The sequence below is a fragment of the Gymnogyps californianus genome, chromosome 19 (assembly GCF_018139145.2).
Source record: "Gymnogyps californianus isolate 813 chromosome 19, ASM1813914v2, whole genome shotgun sequence".
NCBI classification, from domain to species: domain Eukaryota; kingdom Metazoa; phylum Chordata; class Aves; order Accipitriformes; family Cathartidae; genus Gymnogyps; species Gymnogyps californianus.
This window is the reverse complement of record NC_059489.1, coordinates 14,057,162-14,079,944: the sequence shown is the minus strand read 5'-3', so window position 1 is coordinate 14,079,944 and position 22,783 is coordinate 14,057,162. Positions and strand designations below refer to the sequence as shown.

Genomic DNA, 22,783 nt, shown 5'->3' with positions numbered 1-22,783 from the left:
AGGGCTGTAGGGTGACAGTACAGTACTGCACTGTACAGCTGACCGCATACACTTTTCACATCTCCTTTTGATACAGGTCAGTCAGATCAGGATAGGGACCGTTCTGCTCAGCTGAAGTGCAGTAAAGACCAAAGGGACTGAACAAAAAGCAGACTTACACTTTGGTTGAACATGTCTGTCTCATGCCGCAGCTGTGTATACTGGCAAAGATGCTGCCGAATCATCTCCACCCTTTCAACTTCTAGTCTCTCAAGCTCCTGGACATGAAGAAAAACAAGTCCGTATTTTTCTTGGAAGCTGAGCTTGAAGGCCCAGAGAAAGGATGACACACAAAAGGTTGCCAGTCAGTGCAATACTACCCCAGGGTCACGCTCTGGAGCTGAACTCCGTGGTTGCACATCCCTCTGATTTGCAGAGAATCAGAGACAGCAAGCAACAGAAGTCACTTCAGCCTGAGCCTAATGACAGAAAAGAAGGTCGAAACCTTTCCAAAACTGAGACAACCAAGGCAGAGAGAGGAGCTACTGTCTTCAGGGATGCTGCAAGCAAGAGGGAATCTGTTTCCTGCAAGAAGCTTTGCATGCTTTCTTGCTAGCTCCAGAAGTTACAGTGATTCCTTGGGGAAGCTGAATGCATTGGGGTGTATGGCTCAGAGGGCCTGATTGCCCTCGGTCTAACCAGACACCTGTAAGAGCAGTTTTAGCTGTTCACCTGATGATGAGCTGGGACAAGTCTCCACCTCACTCAGCTGGCAGTAAGCAGACCCCAGCAACACTCTAGTTGAAAAGGCAGGTGATTTCTAACTTTCCTCCTGATTTTTTCTGCCTTCCTCTTCTCCTGGATTCTGATATTATACCCCAAAATCTGCATTTAGTCCCTGCTTGTCCATCTGAGTGGCAGCAGTGGAAGCAGCATGCTATGGAAGTCTGCCTTTAAAGACATACACTGTAATAGACTCTGCTCTATCACTAGAAAGCTCTGTATTCACAGGCACACCAATGGGGCCAAATCTTAAAAAACGTGCCTTCAGAGAGCATTTTTAGTGTCCACTTACTGGGCATCATGGTGGAGTGCAACCTGAGCGTATGCAAGCAGGCAGTCTGCTACATTGCCTTCCTTGTGCTATCTGCAATTTGTTAAACATCTTTTGGGAAACAGATTCTTCATTACAGCACAAAAATCTCAGGTGGCAGACTATCTGCCTGGGAAGGAAGAAGAGCTTATGGTATGGACAGGACTGAAATAGACTGAGCTCCTATTCCTGTTGCCAGTTGACGTACTGCCCTTATGGAAAAAATGGCCCACTTTGAACTCAGACTCCCTTACTTAAGGCACAGATGCACAGGACCAGAATGAAGAACCCAGTGTGCTAGTGCTGGTAAGGATGCCATACGCAGAACGTGCTTTGTATCTGCACCAGAAACTTCAGGGAGGAAGGTATGCAAGGAAACACAAATCTTCAGACCTTGACTCTCTCAACTTTGTATTGCATATGAATTAATCTGTATCTGAGCTGATCAGATGCAGACTGTTTTTCAATTTAGATTTTATATTCATGTATACCAAGACTTACCTTCAAATGCTTCTCAAGCCTGAGTTTCACAACTGACAAACCTGCTGTGCAGCCTGCAGGCTATGACTTCCTTCTTGAGCTATCTACTAGCGCACTTCTGAGTCGTACTTCTCCGGGAGCACATACGCAGCTAACATATACCTGGCTGTATCTGGACACAGTGGCACTGATGGTCAGCGTCATTTGCATCAGTGAGAAAACACCAGTGAAGGTGAAAGGAGAATCAGATCCCTTATGTATAGGAACAGCGAACTTTTTCTCTCTTGTTCTGCTTTTGGGAAGATATCTGCCTCCTGGTTTTCCACTCACCCATCTGCCTTTATTTATTTACTGCAGTTTAAATATTGCACTGACACACTTCCAAATGCTGAGCAATTTATTACCCTGCTTCTTATTAGGAGGAGCTGTCCTGGTTTCGGCTGGGACAGAGTTAACTTTCTTTTTAGTAGCTTGTACAGTGCTGTGTTTTGGATTTAGTGTGAGAATGATGTTGATAACACTCCGATGTTTTAGTTGTTGCTAAGTAGCGCTTCTCTTAAGCCAAGGACTTTTCAGTTTCCCGTGCTCTGCCAGCAAGCAGGTGTGCAAGAAGCTGGGAGGGAGCGTAGCCGGGGCAGCTGACCTGAACTAGCCAAAGGGGTATTCCATACCATGGAACGTCATGCCCAGTATATAAACAGGGGGGAGTTGGCCGGGAGGCACGGATCACGGCTTGGGAACTAACTGGGCATCGGTCAGCGGGTGGTGAGCAACTGCATTGTGCATCACTGGTGGGGGTTTTTTGTTTTTTTTTCCCTTCCTCCCCCTCCTTTTTTGTTATATTCCTTTTCATTACTATTATTATTATTATATTTCATCATTACTATTGTTAGTATTATATTTTACTTTAGCTATTAAACTGTTCTTATCTCAACCCACGAGTTTTACTTTTTTTTCCCCCTCTTTCCTCCTCCTCACCCCACTGGGAGAGGGAAGGGGGAAGCGGCTGCGTGGTGGTGCTTAGTTGCTGACTGGGGTTAAACCACGACAGGAGCTTACAGTTTTGTGTTTGTCCAACGAGAAAAATATATGCAAAAGACATTTTTATTTCCCACTTTTGAAAGCAATTGGCTGTTGTCCAGAAGGGCCCTAAGGAATGACATGAGGTAGGAGCCCTAAAGCCAAAGTACAGGTATTTCAAGGAATACAGCACATCAAAGCTGTATCTTGGCATCTTGGTGACTAACGCCAAAGGTATATGCCCTTAGGGTGAATACTGTGAGCTGTGTTATCTTCAGAGAAACAGAACAATAGGCAATTAAAGCATGCCTCTTCTGAGCTGGCAATACTCATGAAGAAATTGTAAAATCATGGAATACAAAAATTCATTAACGTATAAATGGATTCAGTGATTTATCACATGTTTTTCCATGTCTTCCTTGTGCATTACTTCATCCTTCCTGGGGACAATTCCAGTGTTCTGGCCTCTAAGCAGCCCTGAACTGGTTTAATGCCTTCTGCAAAGAAACAATTATTTCTTCCTTCCCCTAATGATATGAGTTTTTCTTAGAACTGAGAACGGGAAATACAATGGGAGATTTATCACCCAGTTTTTCCCACTGCTTTGCACTGTAACTAGCTATGAGTGATGAATGTTGTATGCTATTACAATTTTGCAATGTAAGATGCTACACAGAGTTACGTACCAGAGTGGTGGTCACCATTTCCTCAAACCACTTGGACTGGGCTTGATTGTAAAGATCCACGCAGCGCATTAGGTCATCTCCTGAAAAGTTCAAGATAGCAACACATTAGTCTTCTCTAGCCAGTGTTACGAAGCTTAGAAGGAAACTGCAGTTCAGGTTTTGTAGACAGACCCAGAGGGTTTGAAGGTCAGTCCTGGTGGAGCTGAAGGCAGCTGTTACATGGTATTTGTTACGTGCAAAAAAATTTCAACAAAATGCATGCACTTGATGTGTGGTAAAGGATCAGGTGATTGGGGTGAGAAAGAATGAGGGGGAAAGACAAGATTTTAAAAGGAAAATATGAACATTAAGTAACATTTTACAAAATGCCCAGAACTATGAAAGCAAGTTACTTCAGTTTAAAAAAAATGGTCATAGACAGAAAGTTGTATCTGAAAAATAAAATAATTAAAATGGGAAATCAATAACAATGAGTTATTGAGCCGCAGGGTAGCACTCTGTAGGTGAGACTGCATTCTAAGATGGGTCTGTTTAAAACGGGAGCGAAGCGTCAGGCTCAAGCTGTCTGAGATCGAGGGACGCTTATTTGCAGCCTCAACCCAGTTGCACACTCATGCATTCCCCAGCCTCTGAAGATGTATGATTCCAGTCGAGCTCTGGCTTCCTCCCATGTTCAGGGCAGTAACACAATAAGCTGTGATTATTTCAGTTTTTTCTTTGTTGCAGGACTCTGCTCTGACAGAGGGGGAAATGTTGGTGGAAAATCTGGAAGACACGTCCCAGAGATTACTGCTTTCCAACCAGTACATTCTCTTTCTTCTTTAAATGAGGCTCAGTTACACTTTCCCTAATGGTTTGATTCCCAGGTCCAGGGCTCAAATTCATCCTGTTCTTTTAGGTGCAAAAAGGTCTTTATACATAAACCAGGGACAAATCAAGCTTTAAGAACACGACTCCATAGACCAAACAAGTGTCAAAGAAGTAAATGCATCTGGAAGTCTCTCATGGACTTAGAACTTGGAGTGGCAAACAAACTCTACAAAGAAACCAGGACTGAGGGCTTAAAGCTCGGCAATAAGCTTATCCACCCAGACGGGGGACGCCTAGTCTGACATGGCACGCCCGAACTAATGGCTCCCACATTCCAGGAGGCTCCTTGGGAGCTATCTGACTTGGGGTTATCCTCCATCCACCCGAGTGACTCTGAGCCACTGTACAGCCAGGAACATGAAAGCAATGAAACACACGAACAATCCATTGGAGCAGAAAGCAACGCCACGTATCAGTAACTGGTGGGATCCTAGGACTCTGGTCTAGAGCTCTCCAGTCCTATCGTCCTCTTCCAGCAGGACTTGTTTCAAAGCTAGATTGCTACATGCTGCTGCTGTGCGCATCGCAAGCACCCCAGCTGGGCTGCTGGGTAGCACCACCTGCAGGGATGGGGCAAGTCCTCCCCTGCCACGCACCGTAACAGTGGCACAAAGTGGGGGAGAACGACAGTGAGACACACCAAACTCTGGGTTACTCCCATCTGATCTTTAGCTCTCCCTTGCTTGTTCAATAAATATAAATTATAAACAATTTCTGAGGACCCAAGACAGCACAGAGAGGCTGTGAATTTGCAGATAGATAAAGAGCATCTCTCATGGAGCATCCTGTTGCTAACACATAACTTTTGTTTCTCCTCAAATGGTTGTCTATACACATGGTCACACTGCGAATTACTCTTCTCAGTCTCCTCAAAACCCAGACAGGATATCCTGAAGTTTTAAAAGCCTCAGAACTATGAAGGACCACTCTGCCAAGGAATGGACCTATGAAGGGATGAAACATGGAAGCCCTAGTTTAAACGTGTTTTCAGCAAAGGTACTAACAGAGCTGCACATATCAGCTTTGCAGATCTCAAGAAGGACAATTCCTGATGGATCCTGTAAAAGTGGTTTGAGCCTCTGTAAAACATGCATAGGTCACATCAAGTAGCTGTGTCCTCAGTACAGTATAGCACATACTACTATATCCTTAGAACAGAAATAATTTTAATCACTGAGTAGCAGGAAAAAAGACCAGAAGTTCACTTTCAAGGAAAAAGACAGTAATAGGAAGCATAATAGACACCCACATAGTTGTGCGTGACTGTGATTTAGGAAAGAACCAAGGAAGGAACTATGATTTAAGGAAGACACATCCTCAGCTGAGCTTCTTTGAATCTGACTTTGAAAGTTTCACAAACATTCAGTTATCTCAGCACACTTTCACAAAACAAAAGGACAATTCACCCTCCTTTAACTGTTCTTACCCCAATTATCAAAATCATCATTTTGTGACGTCTGACTTTGAAAAACTGTGCTTGTTTCTTCAAAGGATTTAATACCAAACAGATTTGTAGCACTGTTCACTTTGACTTTGTAGCTACAATATCAAAAACCAAGAAACACGTGGGTGGATGGGCAATTGCATCCCATCTTGTTCCTGCTGTCCACGGGGCTGTGCTCGCCTCCCACTGCTGACAGACACAGGTACTCACCCGCCTGAGTGGACTTCCGTCTCGCCTTCTTAATTTCCTCTTCTGTCTTGTTGCTGAGCTTCACCTCTAGCTGCTGCGTTTTCATTTCCAGATCCTTCTGTCTCTCTGTCAAGGCTTTCCGGGCCTTGGAGTAATTAAAGAAGAGTCACATGTTTCAGAGAAAAAGAGCTGCCAGCTGCTTTCAGCCATCTATGACTCCTTCACACAAGTATTTGTCAGTAAGAAGGCAGGGACTCTGCATAAAACTAAGTCCTAACTGGGATTCAAGTTCTTGGGACACCATGTGGTGTTCAAAGAAGTGTCCTACCACCATACAGAAGTTGTCCCCAACAAATCACAAAAGCATCTGAACTCTTCATAGGTTCTTAGAAAGGCACAGTACAAAAGGCATCATCAGACTTTCATGTTTCTTAGTAACTTTCTCACTATTTCTGGAAGAACGGGGAGCTGGAGCTTCTTCCAAATGTCTTAACCTGCATCACCAAGACACCTCTTCCATTTGCTTTTCTTAGGATCTAAATTGTTGAAAGAATCTCAAGTATCTTACAAAATTTATTTTTAAGTACCCTCTGGATTTAATATACACTTATCAGAAACTCTAACAATAGGAACTTTTAGACTTATTTCAGAAAAACTAATTCAGGTTCATGACAACAGCAGCTCATACTGTAGAAATCAAGAACCTGAGACCTGGTTACAACTGATTATTTAAATTACTTTAAGTTCTTCAGGCTTTTAAAACCTGATTTATCAGTATCATTACTGAACTTATACAGGCAAATTAGTAAAGTGTCTTAACAAATAAACATCATTACTACATATGCATGCTGTCACCTCATGTGCTGAGATTGCCGAAACACATAAAAATAACTTGTTTTGCACGGACTTGTTATAAAATAGGTCACATTTGTTCTTTATCCAGTTATAGTGTGTGAAACTAAATTTGGATGATTATTTTTTGTTAGCACTTTGCAGTTTTTTACAGTCACACCAGCCTGCAAGTTACAACGCACTTGAGGCATTACCTGAATTTTTTCAATTTGCAGTTTTAAAGACCCTGTGCTTGGTTCGGCAGGTCGCAAGAGGGAGCTGCAGGAAAGCGATCTGGTGAGAAGCTGTGTGCTTCATCAGGCATACTGCAGACATGGCTTTTCCCTTTTTTTATTCCTTCTCCTCAAGGCTATTGTAATTCATTCTTTTCAGTATCTCTACTGAGGACTGTGTTTCTTTGCAGATATGACTGTGAAGAACTTACTGTTTTGCAGAAAAATGCCTTCCCTGCATACATACAGTCTAATAACCTTGTGTATCCCGCAACAATTCTGTCCCCGGGCAAACTTTCTCATGTGCACTCTGATCTTTAATGAAAGCCCAAACAACCTTCTGGGTTGACTGAGCACGGTATTTTTCAACTTACACCCAAGAGCAAACCGCATGAGGATACCATTTGGCATAAGCGTCTTGGCAGCCGAGGCATGGGTACCCCGTTTCCTGCCAGCTGCTGATAAGAGAGCACTTTTTGTGGGTATAACTCTCCCTAAACACAACCTCAGCTACCTACTGGATGCTCATGTTAAAACAGCCCCTGATACTAGGGTGCTGCTGCTGTTTGGGTTTTTCAGGTGAGGATGTTTGCTGTGAGACGCAGAAAACGGGAACTGGGAGGGGGTTTGTGACTTGCCGTGCCAGGTTCGAGCTGCCTTCCTTGCCCATCTGCTTGTGGCCACTGCACAAGAGGATACTGAGCCAGGTGAGCCTTTGGCCTGACCCTGCTGCTATTCTAAGGCAAGGTTTTTTAAATTTTGAGGGCAACAGATGTGACTTCGAGATGCACACGAGCAAGGAGTATTTTCATCAAATGTATTAGAAATACATTGTCCCAAATTGGGAAGGGGAGGATGAAACAAAAAGTCAGTTCAGCAGTAACGCATTAGCCCTGCCTGTAGCCCCCAGTTTTCCAAATCTCAGCTAAGCAGCAAACGACGTCTGGGGCCCAGCAAAGTATAACTAACAGCAGAGAGCACTCAAGCAGAAACCTTTGTGGTTCTTTGTGGCAGAACAGAAACTTTTCACGGGGCAGCTGCTTTTCTGTCCAAACCAGCAGTATCTCATAAACTCTCCAGTTTGTTCTCTGCTCCCACCTTTTCAACTGCTGCGTAGCGGCTGGCCAGGTGCTTCCGTAAGTCTGCAATATGGTGGTCACACTTCTTCATGTCTTTCTTAAAGTTCTCTCTGAAGTTGAGCAGGGGTTTCTCTACCTCGCTCTGAAGCTGGTAATGAAAACAAAGGAAGAAATGGCAATAATGAGGAGCCGGGCAGTAATTCCTGGCTCTCCTGCTGAGCAGAGCTCAGGACAGAGAGGAGACAATACACACACTGCAGCCAAAGGCAATGTCATACAGCAACACTTCTCCTCCCCAAGAGAGTTCTGAGTGAAGCTACTGCAAAACTCAGCTCTTCGCAGGACAGCTCTGTTAAGGTAATATTTACTGAAGGGAGCAAAAGGACAGAAATCTTGTCTTCCTCTCTCCCCGTTAAGTCATATCTCTCTTCTTACACATAAGAGCAAACTGCAGGCAATATCCAGAGGACTGCTTGAGGTGCTCTGATTCTGGCCTAACTGATGCAACTTGCTTAAAAAGACAAGTACGCAAACTAAAGCCGCTAACCCTGACTGCAGTAAGGTGAGCCAGTGGACTGTGGTGACACATTTGCATTTCTTGTATAGCGAAAAGAGATCCAACAAGGGCACATTTTATTTATTTCTGTCAAGTATAAGGGAGCCTAAAGAGAAGCTGAGTATTTAGTTGAAACTCTTTAAGTAGTGGCAAGAAACCACCGAAATGAACTCAGGAGAGATCCACCAAGACCGCATACGTGACTTATCTCTTATAAGCAGGACCTGACAGTCGGTAATACTCAACTCTGATAGAGTTTGTATAATACTGCTCTTTGTCCTTCTGATACACAGTTTTGACATCTAGGAAAGGTGCTCTGAAGGGATACAGATATTTCACCTCCCCAGAAACAACCAAATACTTCTTTTCTATTGTCCCTCCTGTGGGGATGCTGGACTCTGCCAACACAGGCAAGTTGGGTCCATAATCACCTAACAGGGCCCACAGTGGAGCAGTGTCAAATAGTCCCTGAAAGCAAGTATTTTTGGCCTTTCTCCAGTGCTGTTTTAATGGATAAGGAACCTTCATTCAAGCTCAGTACAGCCTTTTAATGGAGAGAGGCTACAAAGACAGCCAAGGCCCTACAGCACACATCCTAGAGAGGTTAAACAAGCCTAAAGCAGAGCTTGTTTAGGCAGATGAAGACTGGCACCACAGTGATCTAACATGGCCTACAGCTATCAGAAGGTCAGATGCAAGGGTAACAGAGCCAAATTCTTCTTCGCAGGGCCAGGCAATGTCATAACAGACAATTGAGCTTTGGGAGGTTCAGCTTGAATGCAATTTAAAAAAAAAAAATCACCAGAATGGTAGCTGGGCACTGGAACAGGTTGACCAGAGAGGTCGTGAAATCTCTGTCCTTAGAGATATTCAAGACTCTGCTAGACAAAGATGTAGCTGACTTGATCCACTGTGGGTGATAGTCCTGCTCTCCCTGCAGGGGCTGGACTAGAAAATTCTGGACAATATTTTTACAACAGTCTCATCAGGACAGCCCTAGGCAAGCTAATAAAGACCTGTTCACAACTCTGTGGTCCAGCATGGTTACACAAGCTCTCTCAAAAACAGAGGTACAAACCGATAGCTGTGCCAGGAGCATTGTCACATTTGCTCAACAAAACAAGAACTGGAACGGAGAGAAGTTCAGTATGGCTTCTGTGAACTCCAGAGGCAATATGTTACAATTGATAGAGATGTGTGCGTCCAACTGAGTTTGAAGTAGCTAAACAGTCTGCGTGTCCTTCAGATTGCTCCATTAATAAATAGATTAACCTGGGTAAACAACCCAACATGAGTCAATCATCCTCAGTTAAAGAACTGGCAACCTGACTCATCTGACATAAGTAGGCATTGCTGTGAAAACCCTTATAAAAATCCCCAGGGCCAGGGACACACCAAACAGGAGGGCATTTCACTGGTAGTTCTACTTGCCTAATAGATAGTAAAGATACTTGTTTATTTCATACGTTTTATAATGGGATGGGAAATTCTGAGATCCTCATAAAGATGGGAAATGCATCACCAGGAGGCTCAAAAAGCAAACAAGGCAACTGCTTTCTCCAGTTTTGTGTTCTGGGAATCAAAACAGGCGGAATTCTCAGTGAAGGCAGCCATTATCCTGCTTGAACTTCCATCTTGGAAGAGGTCATAAGCTATCAAAATAGACTCACATGTGAATGACCCAGGCTTTTAAATGTTGCATTATAGTTGGCCATATTTATTCTTTTTTCTTTTTTTTTTTTGCTAGAAGGTCTTGCTAAAAGACTTTCAAATGCATGCAATAGATGAAAAAAACATACACTACTTTCCTAAGATGAAGAGATTTAAAGCACCAATGTACACAGACAGCTCTGACACTTACCCATCACTGAATGGGTGAGATGTGACAAAGGACTTGAAATCTCAAGAAGTTTGCTAAAAGAAGTTATCAGGTATAGGACAGAGACCCTGTATCTCTGTACCAGTATGGTAGACACTTAGGCAGAGACACAGAGGCATAGGGTTAATCATAGTATTAGATGCTGGAGAAACTACACAGCTGAGTTATCAGAAACCACACTTCAAAAATTCCTCTGATTTCACAAGTACTTATTTTTCCGTTTGCTCCATCAGCACCATTTCCAGAATGGCTGGTAACACACCACCACAGCCAGGCCAGCCCACCACGACTTCAACTAGTACAACATGTGTGCACCTTCTCTTCCAGCAGAACTCACCTCCTGGAGCTCAGTGAGGGATAATCAGATAGCTGGAGAAGAGGTTCAGTGCCATGATGGCCTTCTTGAAGGATTCCTCGTGTGCATGTATCTACAGCTGCCATGTCAGTCCATACAGGCATTAGTAGTGTAATAATATTTTATGTTCCAAGTGCCACGAGAGTGCTGTCACCTTCTCCGATCTGTTCGTGACTCCCAATGTAACAGTGCCGTGAAGGACTGTCACGGAAGTTGTTCAATGTCTTCAAGGCTGGTGTTTATGTTTGAATACTCTCGGTGTGCTCTGCACTGTACTGACTGCTTGTGCCAGTACTGACTGGTTTCGTTCAACTATCAATGAGAAATATAATTACTACTTCTAAGAGTAACGTCTCTGAAAGTAATAGCAATAATCAGTATGTTTAAAACATATTCTGTTAATAAAAGAAAGCTGGAACTAGGAACTCCCAAAGCAGGTATGGGAACAGTGGGGAGAGTTCAGAGGATGCTACAGGAGTTTCTGTGCAGGGTTTAAGAAAAAGTAAAATAATGAAAGAGTCCCTATACGTTGCCTGCCTACAGGCACACACCACTCCAGGGTGCATTTCTTCCTCTTCGAAAACAATACAGGAGGACAATGGGGAGCAAAAAGTATTTCACTAATTACAGCCCTGAAGTAGAAGTTTGAAGCAGAGCCGCGAGTTACCAAGGCAGCAGCTGGTTGCCTGAGTAACCTCTGCATAATCGTTACAAACAGTGCAGAGCTATAATTTTCCTCCAGAACATGGCTGTTGTGCTGAGGTATCTGCCACTGTATTGAACTTGATCACCCACAGAGGTTAACACAATGTAACAGGACGCAAGAGTATGTCACATGCGGTGGAAAAAAACACATAAATACCACAATTTGTACAAGTAATCTCCTTGGGTATCACTTGAGAGAACTGATCCAAAAATAACATGAACTAAGTTCGCAGTGCACTTTTCAGAAAGGCTAACAATACGAAGAAGTCAAAGTCCTGGTTCTCTTCCTTCCAGACAGGTACAGTAGATTCTTGTTGAGAAGCCAAATATTATTTTTTATTTTTTCCTCTACAGAAGTAATCTGTACAAGCTCTAGGTAAATTTACTTGAACAGGCTGGAACTTAGAGCCCTAGGTGAATAACCCCTAGAATCAGTTTTCCTTCCTTTTTATGAAAAATTAAGGCTAGATGTGTTTTAACTTACTCATCAGGTAGATTAAATAAACTATGATTTTGGCAGGAAGAATGGACAGTGTTTCAATAGGTTTGTTCACCAACTTATTAATTCTTCTAAATTTGTACCATATGCATGTGTAGTTTCCCCACTAACAAGCACTGAAGGGAGATCCACATCAATTACAGGGCAAAAATCTTTGCAAAATGAAGAACTATTTACCTTAGAAGAAAATTTGAGATGAACCTCTGCTTCATCAGCTAGACTCTTCTTTAGCTGAGCCCAAGCCTCTCCTAGTGTGCTGAAAGAACACGGAGCGACAATGATCAATGCCCTGTCTTCTGCACATCCTCCCAGCAAGATTTGTCAGATACTGTCAGATAGATATGGTGCAACGCTTTGTACCATATCTTGCTCAGCAAAATCACGGAGAAGTGACAGCAGAAACCTGAGAAGATCTCTGTGACCAAGGCAGAATTATATTGACATTGTACGTAGCAGATCTTTGAAAACAATGTTCATAACGATCTCCAGTTACAGAGATGCCACAGTCTCCATAAACAAGAAACTTCAGTATCTTATCCATACCATAACAAAGTTTTTCTTTTCTAATCCTTAAAATAAATCTTCACCAATGCAGTTTTTCCATTGCCTCTTCTACTTCACACACTACTTTTGGTGAACAGATTATTCTACTTCTCCTCAGAGAAGCCTTTCAGTATTTGAAAACTACTCCATCTTCTTTTTCCTTCAGACAAATTATTTTCTAGATAATGGGAGTTTAGGTACACTCCTCTAGACCCTCTCCAACAGCCTAGATTCCTCTTAAAGCGTCATAACCAAAATTACACCATCTTCCAGCAGAGGTCTTCCAGTTGCTAAACTGGTAACAGATTATTTCATATCAGAGAGTCTTTACTCTACATATCTCAGTATGATTGCTTTTTTAGACAACAGCGTGAAGTTGTTGATGAATAAGCTTGTGATTCACTACAGCCAGATTCTTCTCCCACAAACTGTTATGTAACTGTATCTTTCACATCCTGTGCAAGTATAAAACCTGGTACTTTGTCCTCATTGAAATGCATCTTAATTTTTTTTCAGTTAATTTCTCTAGTTTAACAAAATAATTCTGAATTGCAATCTTTTCTTCAAATTGTACGTACCATCCCTCCTACCTTTGTCTCATCTCTGATTACAGTAAAGCCATTATTTATTCTATCATAGGTTATTAACAAAAACATTGAAAAAATCTGGACTTGGGACAAACCTTATGGGATCTCACTTCATAGCTACTTTCTGCACTTTACTTCTTGTAAGTAGTGGGTATGCTTTCTTACCTAGTTTTGCACCTTAGGCTCTATTTAGGCCACATTTCTCTTGCCGGCCTACAAGAATCTCCCACTGCAAAAAGCTATACTAAATTAAGAGATATGATGCTGACTTCTGTTATTCCATCACCGGAGGAATTTAGGTTGGTTTGACATTGTTCTGTATGCATCCACAATAATTGCTCATCACCTTAGTTTTCCACTAAGTGCTTCTAGAAAGCTTGATGGTTTATTCTACCACTTTGCAGAGGTTAAATAAAGCTGAGTGATCTACAATTTCCCGGCTCCTTCTCTCTCTCCCCCACCTCCTTTTCAAAGATAGTCATATTTGCCCCTTCCTGATAGCCTGAAAAATTGCCTGTCATCTGCAATTTCAAAATAATGATCTGTAATCTCTGACGTTGCTCCAATGAGTTGAGTCCTCAAGTATGGTGTTCATCACAGCTAAACAACCTGAGATTGTTTCACTTACGTAAGTGCTTCTGACTCTTCTCCTTCCCTAGTCCCACCCTGAGGTCCCCTCCCACTGTCCAGTTCTCACTGGCACTAACTATTTTATCTGATCTATTTAAGAAAAGAAGGCATTTCAGCCTGCTAAGCATCTTCTGCATCTCTTATCCAACTACAATGACTTAAATGACCATGGATTGTATCACCTTCTGTGTATGTGCAGCAGCACTGTACTCATAGCAACTTGGACAGAACCATCCCGATACCACAAACTGGTTCCATCTCGTCACCCTCCTGTCCCACTCACATACATGATGGTGGTTTTCCTTAACACCAGAGGAGGGCAGAGGACCCTGGAGGGACAGCTCATACTTTGTGTCAATTCCATAGACCGCTGGACAGCAAAGCTGAAAAATGGTCTGTGGAGTATGAAACCAGCAGTGGTAACTGGTGTGTTCACAGAGCAGTTCATGGGGTCCCCCAACTCACACCTTCTCAGGAATGAGAGGAAGACCCTGGTGAATGTTTGGGTGTGCTAGGCTGCAGTCCCACTTTTGGCTCCTTCAAATCCTCCTGTTGACTGATCTTCCTCCCTCACTTTTTTAAATGGAATTTTTCTCTTTCCTGGGCCTCACCAGGATCTTCTCATTAGCCTCTTCCTGGCCTTAGCCACTTTGGCCACCACAGCACCAGGAGGAGAAATTCCAGCAGGACTTCCTTCCATTCCTTCACCTTGCCACCCCTCCAGGCAGAGCACCACCAGGCAATATTCCTAGCTCCCTGCACTCTGCTCTGTGTCCCCTTCAGTTCCCTACTTCAACATTTTTTATGCTTCAGTCCTCATTCCCTCTCTTCATCTACTCTCCCCTAGTTTCCTTCCCCTTCATTTTTTCAGGCATTCCTCCTTTCTCCTATTGGAGGTAGGAGAAAGTGGGAGGAGGATGTGGAATAAAGTGGTTTCAGCTTTGCTAGGAGCAGGTTAACACCCACCTCTGAAGTGGGACAAAGAACAGAAACTATCGTCAATGTAGGTGCTTAGAGAAGTAACAGCCTAGTTAGCCTCTTGCAATTTCTGTCCTTGCCTACTGGAAGCTGAGCAAACACCTCGTGGAGATTCACTGCCAGTAGAAACACAGTGTCAGAACTAGGGTGAGGACAGTCATTTCCAACCTTGGCTTTCAGTGCTTAGAGGGTTTGTGTTGGAACAGACAGAGCTAACAACCTCTCATCCTTCAGGAGTGGTGTCTTTTTGTTATTACTGAAGAACTGCAATCTAGTCTGAAGTGCATTGCCTTCTTAGTAGCTTCCAAAGTATGAACACGCTGTAAATAAGGGACAATCTGCTACTTTTCTTGGACGGCCAGACCCATGATGAGAAGAGACTTCTTCATCCTCCCTCTGTTTGTGCTGCTCCAATTCTACTGGCCTGACCTTATGGATGTACTTTCAGCAGTACATATATTCCATATATTCAAAGTAATTTACTATTTATACATGCTAATCCCTAAAGGAACTAGTGCTGGCTAGAAGAAGGACAGCATAAACACATTATTGGAAATGCAATGTTTTATACACATATTCCTAAAAATTTACCATCAATATCTTCAAAAGAAAAATACTCCAAAGCAATTCTATCTTCCACAAAACACCCAGGATGCTAAGCTAAATAAACCTCTACTCAATGGGAGAGCTCAGGAAAAATACATGTACCTGCGTGGGAGGAATGCCTTTTATGTTAAAATTCTTGTCTGCTGCAAAAGTCACAGAGACACACTTACCCTTCTTCCTGAGCAGCCAAGGAATTCTGAGACAGTTTGGACAGGTTCTTAGCATATTCCTCCTCAATCTTTATCCTACACTCACATACAGAGAAAATAAAAAGACAGCAGTAAGTAAGCTTTAAGGCAGAAACCCACACACATAATTTAAAGAAATTCTCTGCATTTTAACAAATCTTGCCACAGGAATTTTCCTTTCAGTCTCCAAGGCTTGGCAGCACCAGTTTCAGGATCCATCTCTCCCCTCCATATGCTAAAAATGCAGTAGCAGGGATATATGCAGGACAGCGTGTGCGATAAAATTAGAAGAAAAAGCTACAGTTCTGGAGAGCAAATAACAAGAACAAAGTGTTTCTGCTGTGCAACATGGATTGTCTGCAAAACTGGGCTCGCTTGAGAAGCATGTGTTTCAGTCTGCTGCTAAACGTGAGGTTGCACATCCTTGAAGAAAAGATGTAGGAATGCAGCAATACAGGAGAAATCCAAATGAGGTTTGGGGTGCTGGACTGCCCCTTTCCTAGGGACACCGAATGCCTCCTGCTCCCCGTTACAGGTGACAAAGCTGGTGAAGATGTGGCAGGGGCTTCTGTCACTGACGTGGTGGTGCAGCCCCTGCCCTTCACCCATCCCACCCACTGCCCTGTCCTTCTCTCCATTCACTCAGCAGCACCACACCAGGAACAGGACCTGAGCTTGCCAGCAGTAGGGGTGCAGAAGAGGAAAGCTGTTGGCACACAACCAGTATGGGAATGGCTGCAGGGAGAAGAATAAGTGTAGCTGTTGAGTGAGGGGACAAGGGTAAATGCTGATTGCACAGCAGGGAGGGAAGCAGCAGCTGCTGGTTCAGAGGTGACGTGCACTGAAACCCATCTCCATCTCCCCTGAGTTCTTCTCCTAGTGAAACATTTGCAAGGTATACATGATCCCAACTAGGGCAAACAACTGGGTATTCGCTGGTTTTCAAACCAGCTTGCTCAATAGAGCATCTCCAAGAGAGAGCTGAGTGGCACCCAGGTGCAGCAACTCCTGATTCTGTGCTAACTACGTACAAACAGGAGAAAAACCTAGTTTGAAATCCATCTCCTTCCAGTGAGAAGACAGAAGGTGGGATATTTTTGGCATGCCCATTTGCAGTAGCTAGTTGAGCAAGCACTGTTATGCATGGCACATTTGAGACAAAAGGGGTCCCTTGAGCCAGCTAAGAAGGGTCTGATATTCTGGGCTGCTGAAAATATGATCTGGATGTCACTCTGTGGGATGCAGCTGGCTGAGGCCCAAGGTGATACCCAGCTCGGTATGGCACAGGACAACTACAGACCTCACCCAGCATGTAGGGGTCCTCTTCTCCCCCCTCCCGTGAGAACAAAACCAGCCAGCTCTCCACGCCTGCTGTAGCAAGACCAACAAATACAGCTGTCCAGCACCAAAGGCTACGCTGTGGTTAGGACCTCACTATGAAAAAAAGGCTTTATCCAAGCACATTTCACCTGCCCTGCTTTAAATACCTACTTCAGGATGAGACTAAGCTTGTCTCAGAAGTGACAATTTTTATGGACTGGAAAGGGAGCATAGGTCAACTATAATAAAGATGCAAATGTCTAAATGTAACTGAGAAATACCTAAGTGTCCAGCCCAAAGCCACAGCTCACTGCTTTTGCCTCAGTTACCAGGAGTTCCCAACCAAAGCTCTAGTCTACACCCTTCACCATGCAACTTTATTCCTGCTGGAGTTTGGCTTAAGGATGCCTTTGAGTGATTTATTTGTAGATGCTAGGTATGCAAAGGTGCTAGCTGGTCTGCTGACTGTTCTCAGCTGCCCATACAGACAGACCCTCCCAGAATCTGTGTCTCGGTCCTTCATCTCATGAACAGAGGAATAACCATCTTCCATCACAAAGGTTTCCTGTGAAAATAATGAATTTAAAACCCTGTGAAGCTCTTCCTTGATACTGCTGTAGCTGGGGAAGTATTGAACACAACAAGACAAAAGGAAGCCTCATGATTTTCACAATCGCACATAAGACACACTATGTCTGCTGCCATCAGTGCCTGTCCTAAGCATGGCACCCTACATGCAAAGCCACTGGCTTCGATGGAAGCGCTCCTCACAGGTCCCAACTTTGGCCCAGGCTCTGGGATTTCAAGTGTTACTTGTACTGCAGGTGGATGGCACTACTAATAGCGCAGACTGCCTGGCAAGGAGGAATAACAATAAAAAATAACAATAAAAAGGTGAATTGGTTATTGCTTAAGAGCCCCAATTACAAGACATAAATTGTTCCACCCCAGCCTGGCATCCTGTCACCATCTGTGGTGAAAACACCTTGAATACCTCAAAAGAGGCTAAAAAACAAGATGAAGAAACACCTCAAAAAGGGAAAAAAATATGCATCCTGGCCCTGGCTGATATAAACACCCTGCAAACTCTGGATTGTGGTGACTGCGAAACACCAACACATCAGTACACAGGAACTCCTGAGCCTTGTGAGCCCACCTCCAGAAATCTACACGGCTGTTTCGCAGTTACTCCACCTTCACACCAAAAAAACCCTAAGCTTCTTGCTTCCACTAACTTTCAAAAAGTTAGTCTAACTTTCTGAAAAATTTCAGAATTTCACTCCCTGTGTAGTTAGAAGCATTACATATTGTAAGCGCATTTTGACCCATACTGCCTTGACTTTATTAGTTCTAGTTGCTCTTTGGATGTTTATTCCCTGCTCTCTTATGCTTTTTTTTTGAAATAAAGTACTGTGTGTGCCCACACTCAAATAGTCTCAGTCATGCCATGTTACAACGGATGAAGAAAAACTAGAGAGCTACCAAGGGAGGCAAAGATGATCTGATGTGACTACCATGCAAGAAGAAACTAAATAGATTAAGACAACATGGGGACCACAGAGAAAAGGTGATAGAGGATATCTGACAGACATCTACACAACTGTCACTGTGTGAAGACAGTGACTATGAGTCTTTTTACACTATTTCTCCAGATTAGGAGGCAACAATGAAATTATCAGACAACAGAAGCATAATTACTTTTCCTGTAGTGCATAAATTGCAGAAGTCTTCTACCAATTGTTGCAATGGTCAAAAATATAAAAAGACCCAAAAGGATTAGACAAACAGTGGAAGATGTTTACAACTATCTGCTGAACATGGCAGACCTGAGGTAAACTCTGGTGCTGGAAATCCCCAAACTTCTGGTTATTGGAAGCTGGGAGGACAAAGATCTCATGCTCTTTTCCTCTTACGCACTCAATACTGCCATGGTCGGATTACAGTCAGTGGGCTAGACAGACCTTCATCAGACTCACTACAGCCATTCTCCTGCTTTTATTTCTTTTCATGTAACTAAATAATTTGCTATTTATTTTAAATTTTCTAAGCATAGCCCAGCTCAATTAAAAAGTGAGTGGCCAAAAGCCTAAGACAGTGTTCCTCTGCAACCAAAAACAGTACTACTTATACTCGGAGAGACTGATGCTATTCAGGGCAGTCTGCAGATTTTCTTGGCCATTTTGGAGTGCTTACTTGAATGCAAATGCTGGACCATATTTTCACTTTTGATTTAAAGTAATTCTTTCCTTCTTTCACACCCGCATCCTTGATCTTTCAGTTCAGTCAATTTACTAATTATTTTCCTTGCTTTCTCGAGGTCTGTCTTATTAAAATTCTAAGTCTGTATTATAACCCTACCTTTGTCAATAAGAACTGAATGAACACATAATTGCTCAGTCTAAGATTGCTATTTACAACTAGCTCCTCTAGAAGCATCTACTTGATAAACTAAATTTCAGTTAGTATTGCCTCTTGTTGGTTATTTGATGAAGAAATCTGGTTATTGTGTCTCATCCCAGCTTCCTATTTAAAGCTATTTTTATTAGCTGCCTGAACCTCACCTCCAGAAGGCTGGTTGTACAGATGGAGAGAATTTTTCTGGACATGAAACCCCTTAGTTAAACATGGTCTTGTATTCCCTGAGCCACCTGATGGTCATCATGAAAATCTTACCAGTACTTCTTCCCTCTTAGCTGGGAATGTAAAGGTTCCCCTGATGGCGTGAGCTCTCATTTCTGTGAGTAACCTCTCCAGCTCAACACTGTCCTCCTCCTTTTCCACACAGAGCAATCCTGAATCATTTGTTCCAAACAGAAGAAAAATATATTCATCTTTTTATAACTCCCATCTAGATCCTCTTCACATTCAATTCCAAACCTTCTTTGTTTCCAGCACACAGTGAATCTTTTCTGTCTTTTCTTCTGTAACATGCCTACTTCTTCCTCTACTGAGGACACAAACATGCCTCTTCCCAGTGTCAGAGCTGCTCTCTCCTTGCTCTCTCTCATGTCATGCCAACTTTCCCTCCCTCTTGAAAGCTCCTTTCTTTTGTTTCTGTCAAATTTCATTATATATTACTTTCTTTGGAGCAGCTTTCCTCCTCTTTTCCCTGGCCACAGCTATCACAATTCTGGTTGCCTTCTCATCTTCTAGCTTAGCAAGACTATTTCTCAATTGTATTTTTCCTTTGCCAGCTGGTCCTTTCTTCTACGTGCATCCTCTGGTCACACTTTTTCATGGATCACAGAGGCAACTGTCTCTCGGACTGTCTTATGTCAAAGGCAGTAGGAACCACACATGGATGCTGGGCACTCTGCACCTCCTGTATCAGACCGTCTTTATTGCCTGTGCTATACTTTGCATTTTTCCACTGCTGCCATATCCCTAATACTGAAAAAAAAGACAAGAGGGAGAAAGAAAACAAACCACAAATGAAAGCAACTATTTGCAAGTTCTGCCCAATCGAACTGCCCCCCAAACGTCAACACAGGTGCCTGTTTGTTGCCCCGTTCGTTGCTTCCACCACTATTGATTTACATAAGCACAGCCACTCTGTGTCTGCAGCAGCAGAGCAGGAAGGCAATACCAACTCAGCAGCAAGCACCAACATAGAGGCAATAACAGAGGACAGCAGCTCCTTCAACTGGTGCAATTGCCTCCAGGAGAGAACATCCATCAGCGTGCTCTGCCTTGCTCCTGAGAGTAAACACTGCTTGTTCCCCATGGGCTGTTCTCAAGTTTTGAGTCATCCTCAAGATGATTTACACTGGCTTGGACACATGACAAGCAATTTCAAATAACAGTGACATAACTTATGAGTAATGATGTCACATCATCTCCTGTACATGGTTGAACTGAGCACCTATCACCTGCTTGTTTGGTGCTCAGTGCACTTCCCATGTCAGCAGAGCAACAGACCATTAATAGCATTCTGGCATTTTCTGGTAGCGACATCTGCCTTTATGACTTGGGGTTCACTCTAGATATCTGTATGTGTAGTTTAGCTCCATAACCAGCATAAGTCCCAAGTGATGGCTTTTTACATCTTCCTCTGGGAAACTGTGCCTATGCTCTATGTCAACAAATTGCTTCTCTATTTTTCAGACAAAATATTTCCTTCTAAATATCACCTCTACTCTGTATTTTCCGTGTCCATGTTTTTTCCTTGAATCTGCAGCTTAAAACCTTCTTGGTTCCCTCTATCTAAACAAACAGCCTGTGTGCAATACGGCTGAGACAGGCACAGCAGGAGAGACAAGTGAGAGCTGGGGAAAACTGGAGAGTGTGGATGGACATTAAAGAAATATTAAATGTTCTTTAAGAATTGGTAGCATATCTTTTATGCAGTTTAAGTTACGTCATTAATGTACCGAAGAAATATCTAAATCAGGAAAAAAAAAATATTGCCATAAATAGTTAATTTGATAGCAAAATGCTAATTACCTTTCTCGAACAAACTCTGCCATTTCTTTCTGCATTTGTTTCCCTTTAAGTTGCTTTTGAAGAAGAATTTCAAATCCCGACACTGTATTGTTCCCTTGTGAATCCTTCTTATCAGCCTGGAAGGAAAAAGGAAGTTCAACAAAAAGATACGGGGATCAAAAACACAGACACGCAGTTCCCAGCAGCAATTGCCCAAGGAGTCCGAGCAACAGGCAGCAGTGGTGTCCGAAGAGCCCTCCTCTGATAACAGCTGATGGACACAGCACCTCAGCCCCTCTCAGAGGAACAGTCCAACACCTTCTCTTTCCCCCTCCTCTTATTCCTTTTGTTTATTAAAAAAAAAGAAGTTTTACAGCTATCTTTAGCTAGCATAAGACTATGTTGGGGCCAAAGCAGCAGCCCTGCCTCCCTTTCTGCCCGTGGCCTTTCATACCTGATAATGCCCCTGGGCTGGCTCCAGCAAGCGTGAGCCCCGACAGCTCACCCTGCAAAGAGAGGAAGGGATCCTGGAGCCAGCACAAGGGAACCGCTGGGGCAGAGGGGAGGACCCTGCTGCTCCTTCCAGAGCTAACGCAGCCCTAAACGACCTTCACTAGAATGTCAAGTTCAACCCTGATTTGCACTCAGAAAAATACAGCCAGTCTGCACAGATCTGCTGTAAAGCAGGGTAAAACAGCAACTTGTTCAACAGACTACCGCCATACATCCCATCTTTCACTGTTTGTTTCCTACACAGCCCTTTCCACCCTTTGCTCCACTGACTTCAGGGTTGCTACAAGGACCAACAGAGTCTTCTCTCTGCTGTCTCTTTTCTCTCTCTCCTCTCTCTGCTCTTTTCTCTCTCCCCTCTCTCTGCTTTTCCCGATTTCAGAATTTCATTTCCTACCCTCTTCCAACAAACAGACCCGCAGAACACTTCCCTAAGGACTACAGGTTTTGCTCCAATACCCTGGGTGCTGCACATTTGCACAGAGAAAAATGCCACATTAATCAAAGCACGAGACTTATAGGACACCACGCCAGGCACCGGGCAGCTGAGACAACGGGAGGAGTGGAGTTGATCGAAGAAGGAGGGCAAGTTGTGGGCAGACCATGGATGACAAGGCCAAACAAGAGGAAAGTCCTGGGAGTGGAGCTATGGGAAGATAGAAGTTTGCAGAAGAAAGGCAGCTTTAAGTGGAATTTCACTGAGGGCGAGATGTGACCAAACCCAAGGAGCCAAGCAGTGGCCAAGCCTAAATGGAAAGAACCAAGCAGGGCATCGACTTCTGTAAGACACATGCGAAAAATAATCCTATACACCATTAATGATTTATTGCTCATTGAGATCAGAAGACTGGAAGAAACTGAAGAAACTTTGATGGTTTGCTAACGTGACCATTTGCAAGTATGTTAGTGTATTTTAGCAAGTTACTGCCATTAGCCCTCACACCAACACTGAGCACACACGAGGGAAGTGCTGCTGTGCCTCCAATAGCTACACTTTTTTGTAAGTTAAACTTTTTTTTTTTAAATGGAAACGCTTCAATAACTGGTAACTGAAAACACATGTGAAATTCATAAAATCTTCATTGTTGAGGTAGTATTCCC

The 22,783-nt window shown here is 43.3% G+C and overlaps 1 protein-coding gene across 1 annotated transcript in view; it reads right to left on the bottom strand.

Moving 5' to 3' along the window:
• GAS7 (growth arrest specific 7) overlaps window positions 1–22,783 on the bottom strand; it is a 107,918-nt gene that overhangs the window by 9,077 nt on the left and 76,058 nt on the right. The window contains exons 8-14 of the mRNA XM_050908303.1: window positions 21,194–21,309; window positions 15,413–15,487; window positions 12,076–12,154; window positions 7,924–8,052; window positions 5,783–5,906; window positions 3,259–3,338; window positions 159–257 (exon numbers count right to left, since the gene is read on the bottom strand). Coding sequence (XP_050764260.1) covers window positions 159–257; window positions 3,259–3,338; window positions 5,783–5,906; window positions 7,924–8,052; window positions 12,076–12,154; window positions 15,413–15,487; window positions 21,194–21,309 — 702 coding nt within the window. The remainder of the gene's footprint in view (window positions 1–158; window positions 258–3,258; window positions 3,339–5,782; window positions 5,907–7,923; window positions 8,053–12,075; window positions 12,155–15,412; window positions 15,488–21,193; window positions 21,310–22,783) is intronic.